Genomic DNA, 21,327 nt, shown 5'->3' with positions numbered 1-21,327 from the left:
TTGTTTGCCCAAGCTTAGGCATGACAATTGGAGTGGAAATCAAAGAAAAAGAAAGACGCTTATAAGGCTACACTTGGATTGTCACGATGCCACATTCTCTAGGTTTCCACCCAGATTTCACAGGAAGAGAATGATTTTATCTTTCGGCAGAGGCAACACAGCACAGTCCTGCACTACAGTGCACACCGAGAGCACTGGGGTAGCATGGTCACTCCTGCAATCCACAAGACTAGATTCGCTTACGCTCCTCAAACAGAATTCTATGAAAAGTGATTCCTGTGGGCATTTTTTTCTCACACAGTGACATGATATTTGGAAGTAAAGAGACTTTTTATGATTTATAAGGACTTTAATAAGATATTTTGAAGTTAAAGACTTCAAGAAGGCTTTATCTGAGTACAATAAAATATCTTTATTTAATGACAGGAAATATGATTGAACTAGAAATGTATTTACTGACTATTCCATAGCTTGTGTTTCAAATTTACTCTGTGTCAAGGTCATTTGAGAATGCAAAGTACATCTAGCTACAAAGTTTAGAAAAGACTGCTAGACTGTGACATATTCAGCAAGATTCCACCTTTGAGGGTATTGAACAAATAAATTATCACTTACAGCCATTATTAATAATTTAAGAAACGACATTTAGTAAATTTGAAAGAGTCACTTTCTGTAAAGTTGGGCAGTGATTTCCAAGTACAAGCTGCTTGGTGACTTATAACCTGGCTTAAAAATAAAGTACTTCTTCATGGTCAATTAAAGAGAATTTTTAATTGAGAAATTTTAAGCATAACCCACTAACAATATGTGATGACTATTTTCATTGTCAATTTGGATGTACCTGGAATTAACTAAAACCCAAAGACAGCTGGGCACACCTGTAAGAGATTTTTGCTTCATTAAGTTGAAGTGGGAAGATCTACTTCTAGTCTGTATCTGAGGTGGAAAGACACACCTTTAATCCAGATCTGAGACGAGAAGACCCACCTCTAATCTGGGCCACACCTTCTGCTGGCAGCCTATGTAAAGGACAAGGACATGGAAGAAGGAAGCTCTTGCTCCTTGCCTGCTTGTTCTTGCTCTCACTAGCAAGTCCATTCTTATTCAAGAGTCCAGCATATACTGAAGACCAGCTAAGACAACAAGCCTTGTGAACTTAACAGCTACTGGATTCATGTACCTTCTTCACGGGCAGCATTGTTAGATTAGCTGGACCACAGCCCATCGGTTATTCTAATAAATAATAACTAATAAATAATAGTTATTCCCTTTTGTATGTATAAGGAGAGATTCATTCTATGGGTTCTGTTATTCTAGAGGACCCTGATTAATAATATCTAATAGAACATAGTTGTATCAGGAAAAGGATGATTGAACTCATTAATCCTTTAAATTTTAAGTGTCCCTACATGTTTTTTTTAGCTAAGTTGTTTATACATACATTGTATGTATTCACCTGTCATCTCACAATGGTAATTTAAAAAAATAAAACAAAAGATGATTGACAAATGTTGTTCATACACATGGTCAGTGATTTAAAAACAGTAGCAGCCAACAGAATTAGCTCTTAAAATATGTGACTCTGGGCAGTGGTGGCGCATGCCTTTAAACCCTGTACTCGGGAGGCAGAGGCAGGCAGATCTCTGTGAGTACAAGACCAGCCTGGTCTACAGAGTGAGTTTCAGGACAGCCCAGGGCTACACAGAAAAAGCATGTCTCAAACAACCAATCGAGAAATAAAAATAAATAATAGTGGGACTAGCAAGACAGCACAGTGAGTGAAGGTTCCTGCCCCTGAAACTGCTAACATAATTTGATCCCCAGGACACACATGGTAGAAGAAAGCAGTTCCCACAAGTTGTCCCCTGACCTCCACACACGTCATGGGGTGCACACACACGCACATGCACACACACACACACACACACAGACACTCTCTTTTTTCTCTTATTAACTGTATTTGATTTTAAGGCTTTATCATCTTGAATAACCTAGACTGTGTCATTTATGCTTTTACCTCATTGGCTGCCTTTGGTAGGTGGTATATATGAAGAAAATATCCATTTCTTTTAGATTTTCCAGTGTGATGGAGTACGGATTTTCTAGTATGCCCTTATGGTTCTCTGGCTTTCCTCGGTGTCTGTTGTTATGCCACTCCCCTTTTTCTAATTTTGTTAAATATTCTTTCTCTGTCTTTTAGTAATTTGGCTAAGGGCTTGTCAATTGTATTGATTTTCTTAAAGAACCAATTTTTTGTTTCATTGACTTTTGGTTTCTCTTTTATTGATTTCAATCCTAAATTTGATAAATTATTGCCACCTACTCCTTTTGTGTGTAATTTATTTTTGTTCTAGAATTTTCAGATATACCGTCAAGTTACTAGTATGAAATCTCTTCAATATTTTTACATAGACAGTGCTACAAATGTGCCTCTTAGAATCCCTTTTGTTATGTCCCATGAGTATGTTGTTTTTCATTTTCATTCAAGTCTAAGAATTTTTTATTGATTTTTAAAATTTCTGTCTTGACACATTTGGTAATGATCTTCTTTGCATCCATGAGTTTGTGAACTTCCTATTGTTTCTGTTATTGTTGATATTTAGTTTTAATCCATGGTGGTCTGATAGGAATCATGTTCTTTCAATTTCTTCATCTGTTGAAGAGTTGCTTAGTGTCCAACTATATGGTCAATTTTGGAGAAAGTTCCATGAGCTGTTGAGAAAAAGGTATATTCTTTCGTGTTTGTGTGAAATTTTCTGTAAATATCTGTTAGATCCATTTATGATTTGTTAGCTCCAGTATAGTTTTTATCTGAATGATCTGTCTATGGGTGAGAGTGGAATATTTTGAAACCACCCACTATCATTGTGTGAGGGTCATTTGCTGTGGGACAATGGTTTTACCCTGCAAATATTTGTTTCTTGTACTTGTTTAATAAAATGCCAATTGGCTGGTAGCCAAGCAGGAATTATAGCCAAACAGCCAGGCAGGAATTAGAGGCAGGAGGATAAGAACAGGAGAATTTGGGGAAGAGGAAAGCTCATTCTACAATTGTGACCCAGCCACAAAGCAAGCAAGATGTGACTACCTTGCTAAAAAAGGTACCAAGCCACGTGGCTAACATAGACAAGAATAATGAGCTACTTTAAGATGTAAAAATTAATTTTAAAAAGCCTGATCTACTAGGCTGATCAGTTTATGACTAATGTAGACAACCATTAAGTGGTTTAAACTATAGTAGTATTTCTTTTGTGAACTTGAGTACCCTTGTGTTTGGTTCATAGATGTTGAAAGTAGCAATATCCTTTTAGTGGATTTTTCCTTTGATGAGTATGTAGTGACCTTCCCTATCCATTTTGATTATATTATTTGAAGTCTATTTTGTCAAACATTAAAATGGTTACACTGATTGCTTAAGTCCATTTGCTTGGAATATCTTTTTCAATCTTTTAATGCTGAGGTGATATCTACCCTTGATTAAGGTGTTACTTGGATGCAGCAGGATGGATTCTGTTTTCACAACCACATTGTTAGTCCATGTCTTTTTATTGCGGAATTGAGACCACTGATGTTGAGAATTATCTATGGGCAGTGTTTGTTAATTTCCATTATTTTGATGTCGTGATATGGGTCTCCTCCCCCTTTTGATTTGTTGGGTCTGATACTATTTATTCCTTATGTTTTCTTGGCTGTGATTAGCCTCTTCAGGTTGAAGTTTTCCTTTTAGTGCTTTCTGTAGGGCTGAATTTGTAGAGAGATACTGCTTAAAGTTGGTTTTAATATGGAATCTCTCTCTCTCTCCTCCATCTATTTTGATTGAAGGCTTTTGTGGGTATTGTAGTCTGAATTGACATTTGTGGTCTCTTAGAACATCTTACCAGGTCCTTCTTGCTTTTAGAATCTCCATTGAGAGGTCAGGTGTTTGGTCTGCTTTTATGTATTCCTTGGTCTTTTGCCCTTGAGGTTTTTAATATTCTCTTTGTTCTGTATACTTGTTGTTTTGATTACTGGGTGCCATGGGGACTTTCTTCTCTGGTCCAGTCTATTTAGTGTTCTGTATGCTTCTTCTACCCTGGTAGGCACCTTTCCTTTTACATTGGGGAAATTTTCTTCTATGATTTTGTGGAAAATATTTTCTGTGCCTCTGACATGGGTTTCTTCTCCTTCATCTGTTTCTAATATCCATAGGTTTGGTCTTTAAAAAGTGTCCCAGATTTCCTGGATGTTTTGTGCCTGGGCTTTTTTAGATTTAACATTTTCTTTTGCTGAGGTATACATTTCTGTGCTGGATATATTTTTTAAAGATTTAACATTTACTTTGACTGAGGTATACATTTATCTTGTTTTCAATGACTGAGATTTCTCTTCCACCTCTTATACTCTGTTGGTGAGGTTGACCTCTAAGGTTTGTGTAAATTTTTCAAGTTTTCACTCACTTTGTGTTTTCTTTATTGATTCTATTTCTACTTACTATTAATTCTATTTCTACTTACTAGTCTTGAATTGTTTTTTTTTTCATTTCATTCCACTATTTCTTTTTATTTTGTGTGTGTTTTCATAAATTTCTTTAATGTATGTATTTCTTTAATAATGTCTTCTATGAAGACTTCTGATATATTCATAAAGACTATTTGAAGTCCTTGTCTGTGCTTCAAATATATTGCATTTCTCAGGGCTTAATGTAGTAGGGTTGCTGGACTTTGGTGGAGACATACTGTCCTAACTGTTATTGCTTGTGTTTTTATGCTGGTGTCTAGGCAACTGGGTTTGGGGTGATTGGAATTCTAGGTGCTGATATCCTGTCTTCTTTGGTATTTTGTTCCTTAGTTCCTGTTGCCCTTGCCCTTTCTGGTTCTTAGTAAAGTGTGGTGGCCATGGGTTGTCTAGTAGGGAATGCTTCTGAGATCCTGATAACCGTGCCCACTGTGTGGGTGATCCCCAGTTCGAATGTTCTCAGTATTGGGAACTGACAGAGATAGAGATTGGCTTGGGGAGACAAGGCAGAGAATGTCCCTGGAAGGAGGAAAGCAGGTTCCACCATTAGGATCTGCTTTGTCTCCTAGAAATGGGGGCAAAAGAGGAGCAGCCACAGTTGATAGTCTGCTACAGAGCTGGGGATGAGTCTGGGGATGGGATTTGGAGCAAAGGAAGGAGCATAGAGTTCTGAAGACTGTCTACCTGATTCCCTGGCCTGTGTGGCCCATGGTTCCGCAGGGAGTGCCTCAGGAAGTTGGAGACTGGGGAGGTTGAGACAAAAGGAGGGTATGGACAAGAGGACCGTAGGAGATCTGTGTTGTCTTCTGAAGATGGTGGCAGGGAGGATGGGGAAGCTGCAGCAGGGGTCTGCGCAAAGTTCCTGTGCAGAGAGGGACTGGATTTGGAGGAGAAGAGGAGATGAAGATCTGAAGATCACATGGCTGGCATGGCTAACAGGTTCCCAGGGAACCCATCTTAACATCTTAAAGAGAATGTTTGTTGGAAGACTTAACTATATCAAGTTTTAAAATAATTATCAACAGAAATAAAGCAGTTATATATATTTTTTAATCCAAATATGGTTGAGTAAACATGAGAATGACAACATATATGTTGAAAATGGCAGCATATTTATATGAATTTCTACAAATAAGGCTATTAAAGAAATGCCTACATAAAATACTAAAAACAGAAATATTGAAATTGCATGGAAACAACAGAACTTAGAAACTCCTTTTTAAGCTCAGCCTCATTTTCTGATTACTTACTACATTAATGAAGACCTACACATGTCCTATTGTCTTCCAAGGGTGAATGAAACACCACATCCTAAACTGAGATTTTAGAATGAGTTATCTGTAAGTGTTTCCTGCCCTCCAGTGGTATCTGTCCTGATATCTTCACTGCAGCTGCCAGTCTTATGAAGGAAAGGTATCTCTTTTACATGAACATTGGGAGATTATGGTACACTGTATGGCAACATCAGCTGTTTCCCCTATAGCCAGCTCTTTTTCTGTCTGTACCCCTACATCACATCTTCCAGCCCGAAGCACACAGTTATTACTGATTTTGTTTTGTGAGCTATGTTCTGAATTGCACTGAGACTCTGGAAATGTATCAGTATTATTTTTCACTGAAGACTTGTGAAAATTACGAATTTTGGCATTGTCTTCCACAATTACGTCACCTAAATGATCTACCGCCTGTTCTTGACAAAAATCATCAGCTGTTCCTGTGTCTTCCTCATGTGAATCTTTAGTTTGGGGCTGAATTTGATCTTCGTCTTCAGATACCTAAAAAAATGAAAGAAATCTATGGTAAGTTTTAAAAACGGTCATTTCAAAACAGTCTTTAAATTCACAGTCTAAAATTTTTTTTGAAAACCAAAGAAAATTTGTTAAGTTACAAATGAAAGCAGACATGATATCAAAGGTTAATTGAAGACTCTCCCACGGCTCCCAGAAAGCTATGGTTTTATAGATAGGGCTGACAGCAATTGCTACTGCAGTACAAATGCAGAAGAGAACTCTCTGTCTCCTTCTCAGGACTGCAGTCACAGGCCTCGCTATCCTACAACGCTCTTCAGCTTCTTCTGAAGGGCAGAGAAGAAACATGTTCCCAGGAGCAGCTAAGAAGTTAATCTTGTTAACTCATTGGCTCCTTAAGCAAAGTATTTCAGTCACATAACTGCTATTAGGTTCATCCACGAACGATACTTAAGGAGAAAATGAAGCTATCAGATTACTGAAAATTGAGTGGTTATAATAAATACTGCAACTGTTAAATAAAGGAACAAATTTTGTTGACTTCTCAACTTTATAAAAATTTTATAAAGATTAATGAAAATACCATATGGATATTGTAATTAAAATGTATTGTTTGCTGGGATTGTAGCTCAGTAGTAGAGTGCTTGCCAAAAACGTGTGAAGCTAGCATTTCTATCACTCCCATGGTAAAAAAACAAAATAAAATACATATTGATTATTCAAGCTTGGAAGCAGATATTCATTGTTTGAATAACAGAAAACTAAAATTAGGTCTAAACCTCAGTGGATGGACCCAGGAAGCAGAAGTAGCCCATGGAGTCACTGAAGTCAGTTAAGCTACACTGGACAGAACAGGTCCTATGCATCTCATCTCATCAACATGAGTGACAGCTGCACGCATATGAAGGAACACAGCTACTGCTTTCTTAGACATATTCTGTAGGTGAAAATGAAATTAATCAAGTGACCACACAGCTGAAAAAACTGAGAAAAGCATTACGAAGAAAAAGAATGAAGCACTTTGTAAACGTAGCTATGAGGTCTCATTTAGACTAGGGAGTCACTGAAGAACTCACTGCAAAAATACTGACACTTGGAACACAATTAAGATGAGACCTAGGAAGCAAAATATATGAAGGAAGGGTCAAAGACCTCAGTGTGAAACGGTGAAGAAAGCAGGAAGCACCCTGCAAGGTAAAGGTGTAGGAAATGACTGTGCTATTAGGACTCCATTTGTACAGTGATATTTTGTTTATAAAGCTTGCCTGAAGATCAGAGCGCAGAGCTAAGCACTAGTTAGCCATAGGGGCCAGGCAGTGGTGGACATGCCTTTAATCCCAGCACTCAGGAGACAGAGACAGATGGATCTCTGTTAGTTCAAGGCTACCGTGAGCTACGTAAGATTGACTCTGTCCAAAAGAGAAACAGTGAGCACACAAAGGTGATCCCAGCACTTGGGATCCCATGCAGTTAATCCCATTACTAGGGAGGTGAAAACAGAAGTGATATGGCTGGACAGAAAGAGGAAAATAAAGCAGAAGGAGACAGAAGTTCAGGGCAGTCTGAGGATTCACAGGGACAGGATTGCCCTTTAGTCTGAGCACTAGTAGACATAAGAACTCCAGTGGCTGGCTAGAATTTGTGTTACACAATAGCTCAGGAATTAGGACCAATAATTGTCAGTTAGAACCTCATAAAACCAAAACAGAGAAGAAACTGGAAAAGCAGTCTGTGTAGATCAGGAGAATATTCAATGCAGTAAGGAGCCAGTTTTTGCAGTTGGGAGCTGCTGTAAAGAGTTTAGATGGGTTAGTAAAACAGGAGCCCACTGAAGGCGGTTAACATGATTGCATTTGTGTTCTCAGAAAGCAGTGAACTTCGCTACCTAAATTGAAGCAAAAACAAAATACAACCACAATCATTCAAAAACAAACTAGTGAGGACATAGAATTGGGTTCTAGTGAGAAAGGGTGAGAAATAGGTAAATTTTCAATTGACCAGGTGAAGGAATGACTACGGGAGGATGTTGACAGAGGATTCTGTCCCTCCTGGTCCCACAGTCATTTAGTCCCAAAGAAACACCCAGAGAACTACATTAATTATAAACTGGTTGGCTTATTAGCTCAGGCTTCTTATTAACTAACCTTTACATCTTAAATTAACCCATAATCCTTATCTATGTTAGCCACGTGGCTTGGTGCCTTTATCAGTGAGGCATTCTCATCTTGCTTCCTCTGAGTCTGGGTGATGACTGCAGACTGAGCCTTTTCTCCCCAGAATTCTCCTATTCTGGTCGCCCTGTGTATACTTCCTGCCTGGCTACTGGCCAATCAGCATTTTATTAAACCAATATAAGTGACAAATCTTTACAGGTTACAATTTTATTGTCCCACAGTAGGAGGAGGCAGAGTGAGGTTAACTGTTTTTCTAGGCTTCTGAAATTAACACTTAGATATACTGAAGTACTTAATGATATGGGAATTACCAGAAAAACTTAGAAGAGGATTCAGTTTAAAATTCACAAGGGTAGAGATTCTCTTAACCACCCAAGAACTGTTCAATAGGACATTTAAAAAAGGCTCAGAGCTAAAGCCATGAAGCAGCACAAGTGCCATTCTAAGGTTTGCACATCATTGCCACTTTAGGGCACAGGGTGGCAGAAGATCCCATATAGAGCTGTCATAGCATCATGTAGGGAGGACAGAGGAGAGAATGACAGAGCATTCTCTCCATGCTACGGAATAGGTGGGAAGGGAGCTAACACAGCATCCTAATGATGAAGGAGAGAGAAAAACTACTTCATTTGTTTATGGCAGTTGGGACTGAAGTGAGGGCAAGTGCTCTAACACAAAGTCTCACATGTTTTCAAAAGATAAAATAATTTCCACCAAGATCAGGAGTCCTTATCACCAAAGGCTCAAAAGTTTGTTTGCTACTAGTCAACACAGCTGCAGCCATCTCAAAGAGGGAACATTCACTAATTAAGGGAATGCCCCCATCAGATTTCATGTAGACAAGTTTATACAGTTTTTCTTTGATAAATGATAGATGTGGCTGGTGGGGTGTGAGGAGCAGCACTCTTTTAGGTGGGGTCACCCCGGGGCAGAGGTTATAAGAAAGCAGGTTGATAGCGAAAGTTTGGTTTCTTCCTTTCCAATTTGAATCCCCTTGATCTCCTTTTGTTGTCTTATTGCAATAGCTAGAACTTCAAGAACTATGTTGAATAGATATGGAAAGAGTAGACAGCCTTGTCTTGTTCCTGATTTTAGTGGAATCACTTTGAGTTTCCCTTCATTTAATTTGATGTTGGCTGTAGGTTTGCTGAATATTGCCTTTATTATGTTTAGATACGTTCCTTGTAACCCTGATTTCTCCAAGACCTTTATCATGAAGGGGTGTTGGATTTTATCAAATGAGACAATCATATATTTTTTTCTTTCAGTTTATTTATATGGTGGATTACATTGATAGATTTTCATATGTTTAACCATCCCTGCATCTCTGGGATGAACACTACTTGATGATGGTAGGTGATTTTTTTTTTTTTTTTGATGTGTTCATGGATTCGGTTTGCCAGTATTTTATTGAGTTTTTTACTCAATAAACTGGTTTGTAATTTTCTTTCTTGGTTGAGTCTTGGTGTGGTTTTGGTATCAGGGTAACTGTAGCCTCATAAAAAGAGTTTGGCAATGTTCCTTCTGTCAAATACTTGGTTTTACTTTTTGTTTACATTTTTTGACATTGTTATATTTTAAAAATGTTTTTAACTTTGAAAATCATTTTTATGTAATTTTTATTTCCACTATTGACTCATTTTTTCTCAATGTAAAAAGAGAAAAAACAATTTGAAATTAATATAGCAAAAATTAATAATTACAAAAGGAGGGGCTTACCAAATCAGAACTCGAGCTGAATGTACTCTCCATCAGTCGTGGAGAGTAGCTGGCGGACTGGCTGCTCTGCGAAGACTCCAGATCTGAAATAAAGCTTCCACTCATGAAAGATGGGACTACTCACACTCTAGCAAGGTGGAAGACATCTAAATTTCACAACATAACAAACAGCACTTTAAGATGTGCCAAGCTTACTTAAATTTTTGATGAGGACAATTATTTCTGATGAAGAAAAACTGAAAAAAAAGTGAGGCTTGATCTGATTCCTAGCAGTGTAATCTACGGCATTTTCTTCATAAGGTTTGGCAAGTCCACGGGCACTGTGAGCCCAGAACCAGCAAGGAAGAAGCAAGCCTGTCTGTGCCAGGGATTCTCTCCATAATGACATATGAAGGGCATGATGACAAAAATGAAGGCCTTCCTTGCCTCTGGTAATTTAAGCACCTTTACATAATGAAACTCTCTGAGGCTCTGAGCAGGTGTGGAAGGCCTGCCAGCCTGTGTGTACCTGTGTCACATCCATTGGAACAATACACAAAATACCTGAGTGAACGTGTAAGGAATGAGTGAAGTCCCCAGTAAATGCGAGTGGTTGGCATAAGCACAGCCATGTCAAGGACTCCAATGTCTCAGACTCACAGAAATGGCAAACCATCCTTGGCCTGTGTGCAGCACTGACAGTGTATACAGAATGTATTGACAGCAGCATCTTTTTTCCTGATGTTTAGAGCCTCAGACTGCTCCCCCACAGAAACCTCCTACTGAAATGAAACAAACCTGCCTCCTAGTTCAGCTGCATATGAAAACCTTCCTCCTTGATTCAGGTGTCTCAAAGAAAGGCTGGCTTTGCAAGTTACTGTTGGCGTGTACTCCATAGAGTGCAGAATGCACCCAGCCCGGCTTTTCTCAAAATGAGTCTGCCATTTCTTCATTCTCAGTTACCCAGTTAGGTCAGCCCCTAAAGTCATGCAGCTCATGGCACTTTATAAATTTCTTCTGTTTAATATTTACCTTTTTGTGCTTTGATTATTCCTTTGTTGTGTTTCAACTTGTATCTTCCAGGAAAGACTGCTCTGTCTATCCTTTCTCTGTACCTACTTGGCAACACATTGTACCCTTACACTTACCTTCTTGTTCTTACTTTTTATTCTCTTTTTCTTCTTTCCCCATTATTTCCTCAAAACAAAAAACAAAACAAAAAAACCCACCTCTAAACTCAATTTTCCCTCAGGACTACTCTAGTGCACCTGTCTCCAAATTTCAGGAATAAGGAGCAGTACATAGTTTCTAGCTCAAGCTGACACTGGACTGCTGTTGGATCCCTGCATCTTTACTGCAGTCCGCTTCCCCTAAACAGCAGGAAGAAACTGAAAACAACTCATCAGGACTCAGACTAAATAAACGAGTAAGCAAACAAACTTAGACTTACCAAAGGAGATGAAACAATCAGTAATTTTGAAGCAAAATTATAAATAGAGGAAAAATTTAGCCAGAAAATGGAAATACCAGGAAAAAAAAAAAAGAGAACCTAACAGAAAATTTGGAAATAAGAGAACCAATAAATCAAATAGCACAGAGGGGAATTATCAACAGATAAAACCACACAAAGAAAATTTCAAAGATGGAGGACAAGTTAAGACAAAATACACTATAATACATATAAAGAAAAATCAGAGTGAACGTGACCAACATGTTCAAGAACTCTGGGACATGTTGAAGTGGTAAAATTTAAGAATCCATGAGGTAGAAGAAATAACTAAGGTAAAAACTAACTTAAAAAAATGATAGAAGAACAAATTACTAAACCCAGAGAAAGAAGTGGATATCCATAAGTGTGGAGGATAGAATTTAGTTTTTTGGCTAGGGAGTCTCACTGGGGAAACTACTCTTCAGGGCAGGCTGCATGTCCAGAAAATGAACTCACAGGCACTATTGGAGGTTCCTTGTCTCATGATGTCATGTCAGGGACTTTCCTTTTTATTAAAAGTTTATTATAATTTTTATCTTTTATTTTTAAATATTATTTTCTTCAATCATCCTACCCTATGGGTCTTTTGCATAGATCCTATGTCTTCCAATCCAGCGTTTTTGTGGAGTCCTGGGTGCTAACAAGTGGTCTCTGTCTCTGTGCCTTCACATGAGCTCTCTTCCTTCCTTCTGCTTGTTTGTTCTGGCATATTCCAATGTGTTAGTTTTTATGTTATGCTATTTTATTTCATTATATTATATTATTAACCCTTAGAAGCCTGTTTGTTTTCTAATGAGAGATAGAAATAATGGATCTAGCTGGAAGGAGATGTGGGAGGAAACTGGGATGAATAGAGGAAGGGGAAACCACAATAAAAGGGGAAAATTAAGATATTATAAAGTGTCTGATAAGAAAACCCATTCATTTTGATGGTAATTTAAGAGTTTTTTATTGGTTTGGTTTTGTTGTTGTTGTTTTGTTTTGTTTTTTGTTTTTGTTTTTTTTTTTTGGGATGGGGTCGCACTTTATAGCTCTGGCTATTCTGAACTCACTGTGTGTGCAGACCAAGCTGAACTCAAACCAAAGAGATCCACCCCCTCTGCCTCCCAAGTGCTGGGATGAAAAGTGTACACCACCACACCTGGCTCCATTTCCATGATAATTTAAAGTAGTAAATTAATAAAAATTGTAAAAGTTCAGAAAGGTTTCTAAGTATCCTAGCAGACCAGATAACAGGAAGAGCTCTTCTAGGACCACAAACCTATGACATGCCTAGTAGTTATAAAACTTTCATGAACAGAAAGTTACTCAGATATGAGACACTAGCATACACAAGCTTATAAACAAATAGTATACAAAATTTATAAAAGCCACATAGAGCATGGCAAATATAGCCAGGAAAAGACATGGTCCTTCATGAGAAGCAAGGATCTTAAATGCAGCACTAGGCAGCATAGCATGCTCACGAGCAACTGTTTTCCAGATGTTGAGAGGCAGAGGCAGAGTGACGGTGGACTACAGTGAGATCTTATATCCAAAAGCAAAACAAAAGGTAACACAAGCAAAATATGGAACATGGTTGACCAAGTAATCTAATTAGTAAGCAGAGAAGTAAAATATTAAAACTACCAAAAGTTATTAGGTTTAAATAATGATGAAGATTGACATAGCACAGGTGACTATATGACTTTTACCTGCTGCCTATAGCAGGCTAAAGTGGACATGTAAGATCTAGAAAACAAGTTTGCATCACCTTAGAAAGGTAATGCATCATGTGAAAGGTGGTTGGTTCTATTCCCAGAAATATACCCAAGAACTTTCATATGTGTTCCAGAAATGTCAAGAATGGTCAAAATAGCCAAGCACAAAATATTGGGGACAATGTAAGCAAGTATCTGTTGCCAGAAGATGTATGAATCAATTAGAGTGTGTTGATGCAAAGAATGCTGGGTAGCCGAAGAAACTAATCTGTAAAAGCCACAAATTCCAAATACATGGTGAAAAAGGAAAACTGTACCAAAAACAAAAACAAACAAAAAATAAATAAACAAATAAAAGAAAACAGGACAATAGTGACCTCTAGGGAGCATGGTAGGAAATGCAGTAGGGGATGTTTTTTAAAATACAGTTTGTTTTGTCTCAAACTACAGTTGAGTATAAAACTATCTGTGAAATTGTAAATTCATATTTTATGTGTTCATCATGACTATTTTAAAAAAGGAAATAGCAATTTTAAGGAATCAATTGTACTGTGGTCTATTCTAAGACATCTATTAAATATTTGCTTGCTGGTAAAATCTTTAAAACCTTTAAATTTTGATATCTACTTCTTTCTTTTCTAAAACAAGGTTACACGCACAGACTCTCTCAGCAGACATCGGCCTCCCTTTTAAAGGACACATTCCTCTTCTTTCCATTGGGATCTAGAGGAAAGAATCAAAGTTATACCATCCAAAGTATTCATACCACTCTTCACATATCCGTCCAATAGCACCATTTCATCTTATAGAACTTTCAACTAAATTTAAACTCCAATTCAAATTTAAACTTAAACTAAATTAGAAACATGGAGAGCAGAGTAGGCAATTGCTAAGAATTGCATTACTAACAAAAGGCAAGACATCACACTGTTATGGTGCATGTTGTTAAACAAATTCAAGATATTAAAGTCCTTGGGAATGTAGTATGCTATACATTTTTGGTTTTTTTTTAAGGTGGGATGTAGAATAAATAATAAAACCCCAGAGACAGATATTGGTATTCAACCCCAAAAACAAAAAAGCAAAGCAATCAAGCCACTAGAAAAGTCTTAACCTCTACCCACCAAAGGCTGGGTGACCACAGACTAAGCAGACTAAGCCTCTCTCTCCTCCCATTTTATATTCCCTTGAGAGCTGGGATTAAAGGCATATGACTCCCTAGTACTAGAATTAGGTATGGGCTATCACCACCTGGATTCGTTTCTGCATTGATCTTGTATAGCCCAGAGTGGCCTTGAACTCACAGAGATCCATTTGTCTCTGTCTCCTAAATCCTGGGATTAAAGGTGTGTGCCACCATTGCCTGACCTCTAGTGGCTTAGCTTTGCCCTTCTGATCTTTAGGGATATCAGGTACTACTTTTCTTTGAAAAAAATATAATGAAAGCTTAGAACTATAAATCATCTATGGAACACACAGTTGGCTGTAATTTTATCACTTTCTAAATAACTAATGATTTTTGTTTCCTTTCTTGTTTTTAAAAACCACAATGTTCCTTAATTTCTATGAACCTAAAAACATTGGACAACTGGGTTTATTCTATTCTGCTCTGTATTTTTATAAAATCTGATGGGAGAATGGCTACAGGTGCCCCTTCTGAGTGTCTGAGGTGCATTTTACAGCTGACAGACCATAGGACAGACTATATGAGAGGCTGCATGAACTGAAAGAAAGGCTGCCTTTCTAGCTTCCTATATGACAGACTAAATGACAGTCAACATGGACTGAAAGAAGTGTTTTCTATGTCTTTTGGTGGGACACAGGGCTATAGATAAGTAAAGTAGACACTGTCTAGCTGCCTCCCTTTCCTCTTGAATGTGAAGCCACATTACATTTCTAAGTACGTCTTGAATTTGATGTAGACTTTATGTAGATATTATGAAGAATTTAATTTCTAGACATGAGCAGAAGTAACATGCAGTATTCCCAATGCTAAACCAGTAAAATCTCAAGCATGTTCCACTCAATGTATACTGAAAACCATCCAGAACAAAAGTCCTTTACAACAGCAAGACTTGAACAACAAAATATAGATTAAGCAGAAGAAAATGATCTAAAAATAACTTACGAGATTGCTTGGGGCCCTTAAAGAGGAAATAAAAAATTTCCTCAATGAAATGGAGGAATAGACCAACAAAAATTGGAAGAAATCAAAAATCTCTTAAAGAAAACCAAGAAAAAGAAATCAAACAGAAGAAAGAAACAATTCAAGATTTGAAAACCAAAATAGAGACAATAAGGAAAACACAAATTGAGGGAATTCTGGAAATGGAAAATATGGGGAAAAGATCAAGAACCACAAATGCAAGCATAAACAGCAGAATAGAAGAGATAAAAGAGAGAATCTCAAGCACTGGAGATACAATAAGAGGAAATAGACTCATCGGTCAAAGAAAACATTAAATCTAACAAAAGTTTAACACAAAATATCCAGGAAATATGAGACACCATGAAAAGACCAAACCAAAGAATAATAGGGATAGAAGAAGAAGAAGTCTAACTCAAAAGCACAAAAAAATATATTCAACATAAACATAGAAGAAAACGTTCTCAACCTAAAGAAAGATATGCCTATGAAGACACAAGAAGCTTACAGAACACTAAATAGACTGAATCAAAAAAAAGTTCCCTCACCACAAAAATATCAAAACACTAAACATACAGAATAAAGAATGAAAATTAAGAGCTGCAAAGGAAAAAGGCCAACTAACACGTAAAGGCAGACCTATCAGAATGACACCAGACTTCTCAATGGAAACAATGAAGCCAGGCGATTCTGGTAAAGCATTATGGACACATTAAGAGACCACAGATGCCAGCCCAGACTACTATACCCAGCAAAACTTTCAATCACTGCAGACAAGACAAAACAAGATATTCCATGACAGAATCAGATTTAACCAATAACTAGCCATAAACTCAGCTAGCTCTACATGAAGTACTAGACGGAAAACTCCAACCCAAGGAAGTTAGTTACATCCATGAAAACACAGACAATAGATAATCTCGCAGCACCAAATTCCAAAGAAAGGAAAAGCATGCAAATTAACATCACCAGCAATGAAAACTAAAACAACAGGAGCTAGCAATCACTGGTCATCAATATCCCTTAATATAAACAAACTCATCTCACCTATAGAAAGACACAGGCTAACAGATTGGATATAAAAACAGAATCCGTCTTTCTGTTGCATACAAAAAGTACACCTCAACCTCAAAGACAGACATTGCCTCAGAGTAAAGGGCTGGGAAACAATTTTCCAATCCAATGGACCTAAGAAACAAAATGGTGTAGCTATCCTAATATCTAACAAAAGAGACTTCAAACTAAATTCAATCAAAAGAGACAAAGAAGGACATTTCATATTAGTCACAGGAAAAATCCATTAAGAGGAAATCTCAATACTGAACAAATACAAGGGTACCCTCATATGTAAAGAATACACTACTAAAGTTTAAATTACACATTAATCTCCTAATAATGGGAGACTTCAACACTCCACTCTCACCACTGGACAGGTCTATCAGACAGAAAATTAAAGAGAAATGCTGTGGGACAATGGTCTGTACCCTGCCATTTGTATTTTAAATAAACACTGATTGGCCAGTAGCCAGGCAGGACATATAGGCGGGGCAACCAGGCAGGAAGTAGAGGTGGGACAATGAGAACAGGAGAATTCTGGGAAGAGTCAGTCTTCAGTCATCACCCAAATGGAGAGGAACCAGACACAGAGCAAGCAAAATGTGACTGCCTTGCCGAAAAAGGTAGTAAGCCATGTGGCTGACACAAACAAGTTTTATGGGCTAATATAAGTTATAAGAGTTAATAAGAAGCCTGAGCTAAAAGGTCAATCAAGTTTATAATTAAAGTAGACCTTTGTATATTTCTTTGGGGCTGAACAGCTGCAGAACCACACAAGACAGAAACCTCTGTCAACAGAGAAATAAGAGAACTAACACATGTTATGACTCAAATGGAATTAACCAACATATATAGAACATTCTATCCAAACAAGAAAAGAATATACCTTTTCCTCAGCACCTCATGGAACCTTCTCTAAAACTGACAACATACTAGGTAACAAAGCAAACCTCAACAGATACAAAAAATTGTAATAACCCATGTATATTATGCCTTTATTAGGGTTACTATTACTGTGACAAAACACCAGGACCAAAGCAACCTGAGGAGGAAAGGGTTTTGTGTGGGTGTGTGGATTTTTTGGCTTATGCTTCCATATCACTGTTCATTATCAAATGAAGTAAGGACAGGAACTCAATCAGGGTAGGAACCTGTAGGCAGGAGCTGATGCAGAGGCCATGGACTGGTACTGCTTACTGACTTCTTCATCATGGCTTGCTCAGCCTCTGTTCTTATAGAATTCAGAACCACCAGTTCAGGGATGGGACCACCCACCATGGGCTGATCCCTCCCCTATCAATCATACTTAAGAAAATGCTCTATAGCTGGATCTTATGGAGACATTTTATCAATTGAGGCTCCCTCCTCTCAGATGACTCTTAACTTGTTTCAATTTGACATAAAAATAGGAGCACACTTACTGAGGAAAACTTGTATAGTTAAGAGTATCAAATTGTGTAAGCTAATGGTTCAGTTCCTGACTCAGTTGCAAACTCAAAGCATTTTTTAAATAAAATCTTATAGTGCAGTAAGAACTATTTTAAATATATCTACATTAATTTGTCTCAAATGAATAACATAATTTTCTAACTTTAGGCCATAACTTTTCTAGTATAAGAGAATATGAGTATACTTAAAAATAAATTTACAAATAAAAGATATCTTAAGTCAAGGTAACCTAAATAATAATGTATGACACCACAAACTAAAAACACAATGTGACAATAAGCTTTACCTCATTACGATCAAAATCACATGACTGCTTATGATGTAATTCGTTCAAAGGAACATCACCCCTAGGAATTAATTAAAAAAATGTATTAAAGCATATTTCCTCTGACAGTTATTATTCTAAGTTTTGGTTTCAAATCAGAATTATGTGAGAACTTCTTAAAAACATGATTGTATGTTAAATGTCTATATTTTCTATGTACCTGCATATTATGTATGTACACAAGTGTGTGTACAAGCATGTGTGTGCACATGCAAATCAGAATTATGTGGGAATCTTCTTAAAAATATGGATTTGAGAGTACTATGTCAAAATACTCATTTATTTTAGTATGTAGGTTAAATGTCTATATTTTCTATTTACTTGCATATTTGTGTATGTACATAAGTATTGTGCACAACATGTGTGTGCACATGTGGATGCCAGAGTTCAACCTCAAGTGTTGTTCTTAAGGAGGCATCAGTGGGGAAAGCTAGCAGTCAACAGGCCCCAGAGATCCTCCTGTGGTCCTCACTCCTCAGTGTTGGGATTAGCAGTGTGCACCAATGTACCTAGCTCTTTTACATAGTGCAGGAATCAAGCTCAGGTCCTAGTGTTTGTGTACCAAATTATACTGAGTCAAATTTCCAGCCCTGAAACATCTATATTATAACATAATCACTCCAAGGAATCTATATCTACACTCAAGATTCAGAATCAGGTTCTTGTTTTCTTTTTCTGTTTTGTTATTGTTCTTTTGAAACATAGTGCTACGCATCCTAAGTCACTTTTTAAAAGCTGAATTTAAAACTCGAAGTCAAACAAAATGTTTTACTCATAAACTTCCAGATAATTGAGAAACAAGGAATTTAATTTCTCAATTTTAGAACTACATTATGTACCTAAGTTTTAATTAATAAAACCAATTCCATTAAAATAGCATGTTTGATTTCTTTTATCAATGGATACTTTAAAGATTTCCATAAGCCAGGAGGTAGTGACACACACCTTTAATCCCAGCACTCAGGGGGCAGATGTAGGCAGATCTCTATGAGTTTGAGGCCAGCCTGGTCTACAAAGTGAGTTCCAGAACAGCTCTCTGTGACACAGAGAAAACATATCTCAACTCCCAACCCCCCAAAAAAGATTTCCATAAGAAATCACTTTTACAATAAAAATATGAATAAGTAAATTTTAACTCATAAATATCTGACTAAATTATTATTACTAAGAAAAACAGGACTATTCAGGAACTATGAGCTAAAATAATGTTTCCCTCATTATCTATAATTTTGTAGGAAAGCCAACAAGTGTATCCTCAAAGCTCAAAGGAATAAACCATGTCTGTTGATCCAATTAAAACCCTTAGACACAAAATATGTTTTACACCACCAGCAGTAGAAAGCTAGATCTGGTAATACATCATGGTTTCCATGTAACAAAAAGCATAAGAATGATAAAATAAGGGACAGCAACCCTCAGCATATCTAATCTGACACATAGGGAGACTGTGGGAGGGGAGTGCTAGCATGCAAGGATGTAGAACACAAACTTGCATAGTGGGGATAGTCTTGCTTATACTGCCTCACTGAACTCTCATACTCCCTGCTGATTCTATACTAAACAAGCAACAAGTGAGACAATATGCTGTTTGTGCTAATAACTATTCTACCCATGTGATACTTCTATCTCTGTTACTCAATGAATTGCTATTTAGAAGATATATGGTGGATGGTTAACACTAAAAGATCAGTTAAGGTTTTAGAGGCTGGAAACTGTGAACACCATAGGCTTAAGAAGTTGCTATTATACATAGTTAAAAGAAAAAAGTAAGGCTTCTTTGAGACCAGTTTGCTCACCACCCAACAAAACCATTATCATCTCATGCTCTGTTTGTTCATTTGAATGCATTTATTATACTAGATCTTAAGTCAAAACTTACATAGAGCACAATGGGTATTCCCAGGTATTTCTCTGCACTGCTTTCTCTTCATTATTACTTTCAATTTTTCCTTCAAAGAAAACAAGGAATTAAATTTAGCAACATTTATTTTCATTTTTAGTTCAAAGCATATTAGAAGGATGCACAGAGGGAAATTGGTGGTCCATAATATAATACTGTAACATGAGTCCCAAAGAAAATCACACAGAGGTCTCCATAAGATTATAAACTGATTGGCCCATTAGCTCAGGCTTTTTATTAACTCTTGTAACTTATATCAACCCATTATTCTTATCTATGTTAGCCACATGGCTCGGTACCTTTTTTCAGTGGGGCAGGTCACATCTTGCTTCTAGGTGGTTGAGGCAGGACTCCTGAGGGAGCTTCCTTCTTCCCAGAATACTACTGTTCTCATTTCCCTGCCTCTACTTCCTGTCTGGCTACTGGCCAATCAGCATTTATTTAAAACATAATTGACAAAATACAGACAATTCTTTCACACCATAATAAAATAAAACATACTAATTGTGGCTTTATGCACCTCTAAGCATATTAAATATACTGTATATACAGATATTGTACACACACACATATACATATATGTATATATTATATGTACTTTACATTTATCCATGGTATCTGATAGGAATTGGTTCTAAACCTTCCCTACTACTCATTATCCCCACAGCCACTGAAATCCCTTGACACACCAGTATCTTGCATAAAATGGCTCAATCTGCTGAGATAATGCATATACTCTCATATTCTTTATATCACCTCCAGGTGACTTAGACTATCTGATACAATGGAATGCTCTCTATGGAAAGTTGTTTGTGTGTGTGTGTGCATGCGCACGCGTTCACATACGCAGTGTGTGGGTGGAAGTCAGAGAACAATGCTCAGGAGTTAGTTCTCTCCTTTGACCTTGGGATCCAGGATTAAACTCAGGTCAGGAATAAGCCATCTCGCCAACTCTGAAGATGATGTTAGTAAATAGCATAAATACTCTACTGATTATGGAATAATGATAAAAATGTCTGTATGTGTTCAGCCAAGACAGCTTAGATTTTATATAGTTAGTTGAATCTAAAAATATAGAACATTTGGATGTGGAGAGTCAACTATATGTGTATAATTAAATGAAACATGGTAATACATATTTATATAGA

At 37.2% G+C, this 21,327-nt stretch overlaps 1 protein-coding gene across 1 annotated transcript in view; it reads right to left on the bottom strand.

Annotated features, from left to right (window-relative positions):
• Window positions 1-5,869: 5,869 nt before the first annotated feature.
• C17H12orf40 (chromosome 17 C12orf40 homolog) overlaps window positions 5,870-21,327 on the bottom strand; it is a 33,284-nt gene continuing 17,826 nt past the window's right edge. Inside the window, exons 6-7 of the mRNA XM_057791304.1 lie at window positions 10,136-10,218; window positions 5,870-6,269 (exon numbers count right to left, since the gene is read on the bottom strand). Coding sequence (XP_057647287.1) covers window positions 5,895-6,269; window positions 10,136-10,218 — 458 coding nt within the window. The 3' untranslated portion in view covers window positions 5,870-5,894. The remainder of the gene's footprint in view (window positions 6,270-10,135; window positions 10,219-21,327) is intronic.

This window comes from Chionomys nivalis, chromosome 17 (genome assembly GCF_950005125.1).
Source record: "Chionomys nivalis chromosome 17, mChiNiv1.1, whole genome shotgun sequence".
Taxonomy (NCBI): Eukaryota; Metazoa; Chordata; class Mammalia; order Rodentia; family Cricetidae; genus Chionomys; species Chionomys nivalis.
This window is presented reverse-complemented; position numbering and strand designations above follow the sequence as displayed.